General features: G+C 36.7%; 1 protein-coding gene across 1 annotated transcript in view; it reads left to right on the forward strand.

Annotated features, from left to right (window-relative positions):
- GLIS1 (GLIS family zinc finger 1) overlaps positions 1 to 12,015 on the forward strand; it is a 249,581-nt gene that overhangs the window by 99,092 nt on the left and 138,474 nt on the right. Inside the window, exon 3 of the mRNA XM_058175135.1 lies at positions 6,706 to 6,898. Coding sequence (XP_058031118.1) covers positions 6,706 to 6,898 — 193 coding nt within the window. The remainder of the gene's footprint in view (positions 1 to 6,705; positions 6,899 to 12,015) is intronic.

Consider the following 12,015-nt stretch of genomic DNA (forward strand, 5'->3'; position numbering starts at 1 on the left):
GACCAAGTTGTAATAATGGAATTTGGATCACATCTAAATGTTTATCAATGATATGGATAGCTGGCTAAAGATATTGTATCACTTCTTGAAGCAGAATAGTAACCTGTACTCTGATAGACATGCACACTCAATTTGGTGTTCATTGCATGCAATATTAGTGAAGTTATTCTGGCTGCCAAGCATAGAATTTTCTACGCATACAGAAGTGCAGTAAATTAAACAATGTACAGCTAAATGATCTGATGTTTATGGAGACTGTCTCACTATTTTCAATAAAACCAACTCTGGGTGACCAGATTGTTTCCTATTGCTATACAGGTATGTCCCATATCAATTGTTCATTCTTTCTATACTCACAGTAGCAGCTTTTCTGGAGCTTGTGGAAATATTTATGGTACTTCAGATAGAAGGGACTATGTGTCCAGATGATCTCAGCCAGCATGATCAGTGATGATGTATACTGGGAGTTTAATGAGGGAGCCATATGTTTACCATCTTGGTGTTTAAAAAAAAGTTTAAGTGACTTTGGTTCTGTACGTTCCAGTTTAAAGTTTGGAAGTGCTAAAGCTTATTAATTTCTTAATTCTTTTTATTTTAAAGTTTATTGCTCACTTTTCTAGATAGATGTGCCAATTTAAGTTGAGGAAGGCATGTTGCGGGGTGGGTGGGTAAGGAACTCATTTTTACTGTGATGGGTGTTTTGTTGACTAAATGACATATTGTACAGCATGATATGTGCAAAGTAGGGCTTTGAAAAATTAACAAACTAATAAAACTAAATACTGGATTTTAAAGACTTGTACTAACCAACTTATTTGATTTTTTTCTGAATTATTGGTGATGCTTAATTTAAAATCTTGAATAGCAGAAAATTAACACACACACATAAATAATTTTATTTAAGTATTTAATAAACAGTAAAAACTAATACAAACTAAACTAAAAGAAGTTCTGACTGCAGAAAAAAGAAATAGAAAAAATAAGAAAGCAGTAAATAAAAAGAAAAATATACAAAGAAATGCTGTTCATAATAAGTATGATCAATTTTAATAACTTATCATTTTCTCTTAAATTTAATAACGTATCATCTTCTCTTAAAATACAACAAATTATTCTGGATAGATTTCACTCCAGTGTTCATCATATCGCCATTCATCATATTCTTGATCTTACCATAATGCTGTCTCCTCTCCTTCAGAGATGTCTAGTTTGTCATGAATCCTCACTGAAAGTCATTAATTAATTCACAGACACATGATTTCATTGATGATGAGACAAGATTATTTGCAGACAAAGATCACCGCATCGCAGAATAGTTGCATCTGTAAAAGTGGTGTTTGATGTCCACATTGAAAATATTATTTCATTATTTATTTTTCCCCCCTTCTTCCACCAAAATCTATACAAAGACTCATTCTTCATTGAAATATTGCCAACTTGTTTGTTCCTTTTTATATCATGAACTCAAAAAATGGTGATTCTCAAACAGATTTTTATTTATCATCACTGTTATTTAAATTTAGCATTTTATATAGCACTGTTGCCTCCTGTAAAAGAAATCTCTGATCCCATCTCACCAGTTTTTATTTTAACATGTTGAAAGGCTGTGTTTGTATCCAGCTCTATGGTATACATAATTTATGACTTCATCCCAATTCACCTATCCTAACTAGCCTACATTATCTCCATGGTTTATAAACAGTCTTACTACAAAACAGTCTTTTTTTAAGAAAGGAAAATTTCATTTTCTCTTAGACTAATAAACAGGTACTTGTCTGTTGTGGAAAGACAAACAGGAAATGTAAGAGCAAGACAGATGCTGATTGCTCTGATGGATGATTTATCACTCTCATGTAAAGTCTCATTCTGAAAGGATACGTCACTGGTAGCTGCCAGTTAAAAAGTAGCTATCTTTAGACATGTTGTAGGTGCATTGTGTATGATGTCTCAAAATAGTAAGAATAAGCAAATGACTTAATATGGCAGATGCCACAAAAGCCACAAAACCTCTAGGGATAGTTCAGTGTGTTAGGCAAATATTTCAAATCCATCTTTATTTGTAATATGAGTCATTAGTTTTAAGTGACATTCATTACCACTATTTGTTCATTATTCTTAATTGGGTAAATTCCTAAAGTACAAACCCTGTTTGAATTGATTAACCTTTCCATCCAGCCTTTGCAATTTCACTGTAAAGTTCCATTGGTGTATTTTTTTTTTGTACTTCGACACATTTATTGGATTGCTGATTTTAATCTTTGTGTAATTGAGGGTCTTAATCCCAGGGTATAATCCATTTGGTAATATTATTAAAATCATGCTAATTTACCTATTATATAATTAGGGAACTGGGTAGCATTTGAGAATAAGTAATTGGTGTTTAATTTAATAGAGTACGATGAATTTTGATTTTGAGTATTCATCTCAAGTATTACATTTATATGTACAAGAAAGAAATTATTATCTAAAAATTAAAAAAAAAACTTCACTTAAATTTGCTATTTAGAAAAAATATTTAGAAAAAATATATAGATCAGGGCTGTCAAACTTGCAGCCCACAGGCCAGATGCGTCATGCACTGGTCATGCCCACACCTGGTTTAGTAAAGGGGGAAAAAGTCCCGATACATCACGTAACGCTGCCGTGACGCCGTGACTTTGACACCCCTGATATACAGGAGATAGTTCTTGAATTACAATTGTAATGGAACCTGTCCTTTATAAGCATAAGTTGTGATGTTCATCAATCGGTCATCCATATGATGGCCCGATTTTACAATTTTTTTATGTGGTGTCCATTAAGCAAATGCAGCGGCTGTTAAGTAAATGCTGGTTTCCCACAAAACTACAGTATGTAGTCACTTGTGGTTACATGACTATAGGGTGCTGCAAATGGTTGTAAATGTATATAGTTGCTGACTGCCTGAAATGTAGTCATATGACCTCATGAACTTTGAATCTGGGTCGTAAGTATCCTCCAGGGAGGTCCATCATAGTTTTGACTGGTTGCTAAGCGACCGGTCATAAATTGAGGACTACCTGGAAACACCACCATTAGCCATTCAACGCTGATTAGACTTAATCAAAAATTTGACATTATGTCCCTAGGAAACTATAGTATATTAGCAATGATAAAGTCAGATTTCAAAATCAATAGTGAGACTGAGAATGCAGTCTCAGTAATCTCCCATTTCTGTGTGGAATATCTTACATTCACAAAGTAATTCATATTCTATACCTTTATACATCTAAGACATATATATTAGAAATGTGAACACCAAGAGGGAACTTTATCATGCTTGGTGAACATATAGAACAGCTAAAATTTTGGATTCTAGTATGTATATTAATTTAGAAGGTCTTAAAGATTAATGTACAGTTGACACCAGAGATATTCTTTTGGGACAGCCTAGCAGTCCCAAAAACTCATGGAAAAAAACTCATGTTGTATATGACAACAGCAGTGAAACTTTTATATGCACAACGATGAAAAGATTTGACACTACTCATAATGAAAGAATGAATGAATGTTGAAGTTGAAGGAGCTGACTGAGATGGCAAAATTGACAGTTTTGATTAGAAAAAAGACACTGATTAATTTTAAGGCTCATTGGAAAACCCCTTTGGACTTTTTGCATGAAAACAGAAAAAATGAAATTATGAAGTGGATTTAATGATTATAACAAATGGTAGACAATAGAAAAATGAAAGTTATTTTGATATCTGCTGTAAAAGAAAATCCGAAATCATTTCCTTGTATTTCTTTTTCTTTCTGCACTTTTGCCTTTACTTTTTTATTCTTTGCTTCTTTCTTTCCTTTTTTATTTTAATTATTAGTTTGGGTTAGTTTTTATTTTTTTATTTGAAAATCTAATAAAATTATTTAAAAAAAAAAAAGAAAATTACTCATTACTCCAATAGAATAGAATTAGTATAGAATATTCAAAAATAAATTCTATATAAATTAATAAGTCAAAAGAACAATTTGATTTTGCTAATGTCTAAAAACTAACATTAATGTAAAATTGGGATTTTCTTCAAATAGAATCGAGTATTGGATTAGAATTCTTTTCTGTATGTTATTGTGCTACTCCAAGCCTATAATAAATATTGATTTGTCTGTTCAGTACACGTTACAGGTTTAAAGCTCTCTTGAAATCTTTGAAACAAGAAATTTAACTCCAAAGCTGTACAATTTCCCACATCATTTGTACCTGTGATTAAGAGACTTAACCTGTAAACAAAATTCTTGTTTAAATCACAAAATATTTTAAGTTGACCTTCTTTTTTTCTTAGTTTTCTTCTAATTAATATTCGTATAAACTAAATATACTGAAATGCAGTTTGCCTTTTTAGCCAGATTTTTTTTTCATTATTAGAGCTTCCATATTGTGAACTCGTTCTTAATAAACTAACATGTAGATGAGATGACAGTATTTTATTTTTATTCTTTTATTACTTTACTTCTGCTGTGTTTATATTCCTTTCACTTTTCTTCCTTTTTATTATTGTAAGCCAACTAGAGTAATTCCACAGTGATATTGTCAGGAAATAAATTTAACAAATAAATATTACATACTAATAAAGAGACTTGAATGTTAACATAAGGGTAATTGTCAGATTCTAAAATCATCATCATCCTTAAGTCCTGGGCAGAATACATTGAGCATCAAGTGAAATTCTATGGGATTTGTAGAACAGAATAGAGCTGGAAGGGACCTTGGAGGTCTTCTAGTCCAACCCCCTGCTCTGGCAGGACACGCTATACCATTTCAAGTTTTGATTTGAACTTTCAGTCCTCTTTTCTTCTATGCAAAAATCACTAAGATGATGAACCTCACTTTCTGAGGTTAGTTTGTTGGGCCCAAAGGACAAGGGATTTTAGGCATTGGGAATTTCTTTCAATGTTTATTCTTGCTACTTCAGAGAAAGAATCAAGATTTTCTATTTCAGTAGGCTCTTTTGCATTAATTGATACTTGATTTGGATTGTTTTCATAAGATGTGTATGCTTTTAACTTTTACTGTTAGTTGTCTGGGTAAAAAACAGTTCAAAATAAAACAGGAAACATTGGTGCATACTGTGTTCCCCCGAAACTAAGACCTCTCTGGATAATAAGCCCAATGTGGCTTTTCAGCCCATGTGTTAAAATAAGCCTCACACCAAATAAGCCCTCCACCAACTACTTACACACATGAGCAGCCAGTCCTGCCATTTCCTCTGGTTGCTTGCTGTGCAACCAAAACAAGTTCAGGAGGTGAGGCTGGAAGGCGGGGAAGAGGGGGGAACATGTCCTCCTCTCCCTGTTCTTTGTGCCAGCCAAGTGGCTGGCCTCCTCTGCCCTGACATGTCCCACCGCCATCACTGCCTCGTGGAGCAGGACTCTGCAAGGCTTGTGCCCTTGAACGCATGAACTGCAGCACCATTGCGAGCTTCATCATACTGGCACAACTGGCGTTCTGCCGCTTGCGGTTACGCCGATACAAGCCTTGCAGAGTCCTGCTCCACGACGCGGCGCCAGCGGCGCAATGAGTCTCAAAGACTCATTTCTGACGGGCGCAGGAGAAATGAGATGCGTGGAGTGAGATGTGGCTCCCCTTGCTGACTCTTCTCCCTCCCCCCCCCCGCTCACTGGGCATGCCAGAGCTCCTGCCCCTTGCTTAGCCACCTGGTCCCTTTAGGTATGCAATTTGGGGGTGGCAAGTGGGTTGGGTGAGAAGTGGGACGTGCGTCTTACCTTTCAAGCTCCGTGGCATTCCTTGCCGTTGTGTTCAGGGAAACACATTGTAAAAGAAAACCTTTGAAGTTCAATCACGAACTTGTGAGAAGTTTTATTTTATAACGTGTTTCCCCGGACACAACAGCAAGGTATGCATGTCCTGCTTCTCGACCGCACCACTTGCCACCCCCAAATTGCATCCGTAAAGGGGGCAGGTGGCTAAGCAAGGGGCAGGAGCCCTGCCATGCCCGGCGAATGGGGGGATAAGCAACGGCAAGGGGAGCCACGTCTCACTTCAGGCGTCTTGCTTCTCCCCCGCCCCATTTGTCAGAAATGTGTCTTTGTGAGACTCATCGGTCCGGCGCTGCTGCCTTGTGGAGCAGGACTCTGCAAAGTTTGTGCCCTTGCACACACGAATGTCAGCACTGTCGTGAAGTTTGACATTCTGGCGCAGCTGTGAGCGGCAGGACACCAGCTGTGCTGGTATGATGAAGCTTGTGGCGGTGCTGCCATTCATGCGTGCAAGGGCAAAACAAGCCTTGCGGAGTCCTGCTTCACGAGGCAGCAACGGTGGGACACATCAGGGCAGTGGCGGCCAGCCACTCAGCCAGTGCTAAGAACAGGGAACAGTCCCATGCTCGCTGCCTCCTTCATCCCCAAGATAAGATCCCACCCCTCGATAATAAGGCCAAGCCCTTATTTCTTGGTTCAGGGGGAACACGGTAGTAGTGTGCTCATTATTTTTGAAAAGAATTCTGTTAAAGGTGTAATGCTATCTGGAAAAAGCAATAATAATCATTCAGGGTAAAGAAATCTTTTAGAACTGAATCACAATTAATGTGAAATGTTTTGTTTTGTCTCCTGATTTCATTAAACCACTTGTCAAAAGCAGATGGAATATGGTGGAGGGAACCCATGAGAGATACTTCAACTCTCTCAGTAAAGAGTTCATTACTTATTTTTCTCTTTCACTTCTTCTTTTAACAGTGAATGGTGGCTACAGACATTGTAATTTGATCTCTGAAAATAACGTGGACATGGAGATGACAAATAGTTTGGGGCCTGTGTGTAGGCAGAACCTGCTTTCCCACTCAGGAAACTCATTTGCCCGAGAACACCTGTTGCCGTGTGAAAGACTCCTCCAAGTTAGTCAGCTGAACATGTCTTGCGCAGAAACCAGGTATTCTTTTCAGCTTTGTTTATCTTACGTGCACAACCATTTTTGAAGTTGTGACAGTTCCCACTGAATATTGTTCCACATTTGCATATCGTGCCTTGACCAGCCTGTCAGTTTGTTACAGTTGCACCTTATACCTCAATCACTTTGTTGCTGCAGTATAGTTCAACAGAATATGTTAGAAAAATTACATAAATATTTATTTATTTATTTATTAACAATAATTAATTATTTAATTATAATTATTTAATAATTAATTAATTAATTAATTAATTAATCATATGTTATAATAATAATAGAAGAACATGGATGTTTTAGCTGCAATCCAAAAGGAACGTAATCCTTTTTTAACTGGTAATTGGCACCTGCAACTCTGTTGTTAAACAATATGATTGTAAAACACAATGTCATGTGACCATGCCGACATGATGGCTGTTGTGGCAATGTACTTATGTTTGTTACGTGAATTTCATTCAGTTCCTATGGACACATGAGCACTATTTGCAATTTTTTGCTAGCTTCTCTATTGACATTGTCTGTCAGAAGTCAACAGTGAAGGTTGCAAATGATGACTGAAGCTGCAATTGTCATAATTATGAGCCAATTGCAGAGCACCCAAATGTGATCATATGACAGAGGGGATGTGTCAACCGCAAGTATGAAGACCTGTCATAAGTGCTCCTTGTTCATTACCCTTGTAACTTTGATAGTCACTGAATGAGTAGTTAGCCAAGAATGACTACCTGCACTTTAAAAGAACAGATTCAGTTCTTTGCCAAATAGGGCCTCTGGTGGCTCAGCAGACTAAGTCTGTCTGTTATTAACACAGCTGCTTGCAATTACTGCAAGTTCAAGTCCCACCAGGCCCAAGGTTGACTCAGCCTTCCATCCTTTATAAGGTAGGTAAAATGAGGACCCAGATTGTTGGGGGCAATAAAAGTTGACTTTGTATATAATATACAGATGGATGAAGACTATTGCTTAACACTGTGTAAGCCACCCTGCGTCTGCGGAGAAGGGCGAGATATAAATTCAAATAAAAAAAATAAAAAATAAAATTTCCTGATGGAGCATCCCTTATCATGCCACCTCTAATTCAAAATTCCTAATTAAAGTAGTAACCCACATCCTAGGACAGTGATAGCTAACCTTTTTGCCATCATGTGCCAGGAGGGGGGTCAAACACACGCATGCCCATGCCCATAATTCTATGTGTTCCCCCCCTGTGCATACACACACAACCGCCCCCTGCTTCCCTTGCTCCTGGCATGCAATGGCCCGGTAGGCCCGTTTTTCTCTCTCACCTGGCTCCAGTGCCTTTGTAGGAGTCTGAGGACGGTGAAAACGGCCTCCCCCCCCTGGACGTCTTCTGGAGGCTAAAAACAGCTCGTTTGCCAACTTCCAGTCAAACCGGAAGGCTCATTTTTTGCTGTTCCCAGCCTCCACGGCCTCTCTAGGAGTCTGGGTAGGGCAAAAATGGCCTCCCCCACCCCCCGGGAAGTCCTCCAAAGGCCGAAAACAGCCCGTTTGCCAACTTCCAGTTGGAAGTTGGCAAATGGGCCATTTTTGGCCTCCGGAGCACCTCCGGGGGGTGGGGTGGGAAAGGCCATTTTTGCCCTCCTCAGACTCCTAGAGAGGCTCTGAAGCCAGGTGAGAAAGAAAAACGGGCCTTCCCCACCCACACCCGAGGCCCTCTGAAGGCAGGAAACAGAAGGCCCGAAAATCAGCTGGCAGAGTCAAGCTCACATGCCCACTGATATAGCTATGCATGCTACCTGTAGCACGCGTGCCATAGGTTCACCATCACAGTCCTAGGACAATCTTCTCTATTATCATAGAATCGTAGGGCTGGAAGGGATCTTGGATATTTTGTAGTCCAACCATCTGCCCAGGGCAAATTGATATCAGGTAGCAACTAAACCATTTTTTTTTTTTGGCTTACTGTGTTTTTTGAAGGCAGTCATTTTGATAAATTCCATGAACCATGAGCAAATTGTGGCACATTGCCATTTCTTTTGATTTTTGTAATTTAGGTCTTTAATTCTGGAAAATAGTTCTGCTGTGCTTTAGCAATGGTCCTTTCTTTCTTTCTTTCTTTCTTTCTTTCTTTCTTTCTTTCTTTCTTTCTTTCTTTCTTTCTTTCTTTCTTTCTTTCTTTCTTTCTTTATTTATTTATTTATTTATTTATTTATTTCGATTTTTATACCGCCCTTCTCCTGAAGGACTCAGGGCGGTGTACAGCCAAGTAAAAATACTATATAAACGTTAAAAGAAATTAAAAAAACATATTATAATGTGGCCAAAATATTAAAACAATTTAAAATCTTAAAATATAAGTAACCCCAATAAAATTTCAGTCCAGTTCCGCTTGAATAAATAGGTGCGTTTTCAGCTCACGGCGAAAAGTCTGAAGATCAGGCACTTGACGTAAACCCGGGGGAAGAATGCCATGGTATTTCAAGTTAATTACTTTCATTTATTGCCATAGTATCTAGTGTGGTTTCCTAAAACTAAATTAATATTGGCTAATCACTGGTTAAGATAGTAACTTACTTAATGTAGAGATAAAACATCTCTCTCTTTTGTCTCTTTATGTACTATAATAAATGTTGGGGGTATGTGTCTCTTGAGCCTTATGAGGGGAGCAAGAATATATTTCATATTTTTCTCCAGAGTTGAGTACAGTTTATACAGAGTATGATTTCTAAGTATTCAAATTGATCTCTTAACCTTTCCCATAAACTGTGGTGGATGAGGAGAAAGAAATTATGTTTGTAATCTGGGTTAAAATAAAACATCTAAATTAAATTTAAAGTGGATCAGAGGCTTAGTTTCAAGTACCAGAAAACAGATATTTCCAAGCTACAACATGAAAGGAAAAAAGGCAAAGCAGTATCTTCTGTAAGATGATACAACAGTATAGAGTCTTGTTAATAGGATATTAGTGCTTTTAAAAGAAGGAATAAAAGCCACCAAAAAGGTTTAATTTCTATAAAAAGCTTCTAAATGTAGCGGGATAAAAATTATCCTCTTAGGAGATAATGGCAATTGTGTTTTTGGAGATCAGGATGGGCAAGGTTTGTTTGAGTAAGAGTATATCTTTATCATTACTCAGCAGAATAGCTGCACTTCAAATGACTATACCATAAAATCCTACTTTTATATAGAGATTCCCAATTGTTTTGCCTATTACTTGATTCTGAACATAAAGCAGGATTTATGGTGCGAGTGCGTCAAAATCTGCAAGATGGTTACACACATCTACAAAAGGAGCAAAATTTTCTCCCTTTGAATCGCTTTTGAATGACAGCATTTGCTAAGTAATTCTACGATAGGTTTATTTTTCCAAATGATAAATTGTTTCAGTGCAATAAATTATTTTTTAACGTTAACTGCCAGATTGAAATAGAAATATAATACATCTTTTAGCTAAGGGCATAGCATTTCAAAATATAGGAAACAGTTTTACAATTATAAACTCCTTCATATATATTTTCAAATTACTATTTTAACGGTTTTTTTATATTACTGTTCCATAATATATATGTTTATTTTTTTATTTTAAGTTTTATTGATGCACTTTATTGATAAAAACTATAACTTCCACATTTTTGTGATTATTGACTAACTGATTTGGTCATTTCAATCTGATAATATCAGTGGCAGATTTATTTTCAGATCAATTTTATTTAAGAAATTGAAACATCCCTTTTAAAATGAGTGTTGTAAAATAACATTTTTATCAGGTTTTCAGTCAAGTTGCTTCCTTTAGTAGATAGGGAATTTCTACTGAAACAGAAATTTGCTACAAATAAAAAATATACTTCCAGTATTTATCATGTTTGAGGAAGCTCACTTGTAAATACCATGTAAGATTTGGCCTTCATATTCTGTAGCTCATGGTCTTCATATTTAATTTGGAGGATTCCCTCAGCTCTCTAGGTCACTTTTTATGGCCATGCTGAAGATTATGAGGGAAAATGATCTCCTCTCTGTCCACTGACAGATACCCTTCCTTTATTGGGAGTGATTAATTGGATAAACACCAAGCCTTTTTTTAAAAAAAAAACAAAACTTGAAATATTTTGCTTCTTTGAAAATTTGAACAGTAGTGGATGAAAGCCCTTCAAAACTTCAGCTTTTATCTGGAATGCTGTCTAATGCTAGTTTTTACAGTCCCAGCATGAGACAGCAAGGATTTTAATTCAAGCTTTGCTGTTTTTAATTTTATTATATATGTTAACGCCATCTTGACCTTATTAGGAATCCACATGGTTACTACTGACAAGCTGGTTTTATTCTGTCATTGACGACAATTATGATGCAAAGATAATTAGGGTTGGAGCAAACAAAAGGAGGAAGAGAAGACTGGGCTTAGATCTTTTCAGGAGCTTTTTGAAAAATCCATAATGAGGAAATGACAGATGTCTGTATTCAGGGGATCATAGTATTCCCTTATGAAATATGAACTCCTTACAACTCTGTTTCAGAGAAGATTCCCAGAACAACACAGGATTATATGCCACAGAACATGAAAGAGATGCTATTGTGATATAAAGCAGCAGGTGACTGAAATAATTCCTTTTACTCCTGAAACCTGCCCTAGGTTCTGTAGTTTTGCCATTTTCTCAGTAATTGAATAGTGAATATATATCAGTTTGTTGATCTCGTCATTAGTTTGCCTGTTTCTGGCATCACAGGCACTATGGTGACCCAGTGATCAGCATTCCCCTTCTTTCCCCATTGTGTTTTAAGCATTTCCCTCAGAACTATTCCCTTCCTCCTCCTGCTACTCTTGAGAGCCATTTCTGCTTATAACTGCAAATGTTTTTTCCCCCCAACTCATTTTCTTTGGGGGAGAGAGAGAGAGACAGAAATAAACCTGAATGTATTAACCAAAATCCTATTAGGAGGATTTCTAAAACATACATACTTTATAAAACATAAAGAAAAGACAAATCAGGTGATAAGATGATTCTGGAAAAAATCCTGAAACTAAATGAATGATTAGTTTTCTTTAAGGTCAGATGTACATTGTTATTCATCTCCTTATATTATTATTGTATAAAGAAGCTTTTATATGATAGCCTCCAGTGAAGTTATAAAAGCATTGGTTTATA

Source organism: Ahaetulla prasina, chromosome 3, assembly GCF_028640845.1.
Source record: "Ahaetulla prasina isolate Xishuangbanna chromosome 3, ASM2864084v1, whole genome shotgun sequence".
In the NCBI taxonomy this organism is placed as follows: Eukaryota; Metazoa; Chordata; class Lepidosauria; order Squamata; family Colubridae; genus Ahaetulla; species Ahaetulla prasina.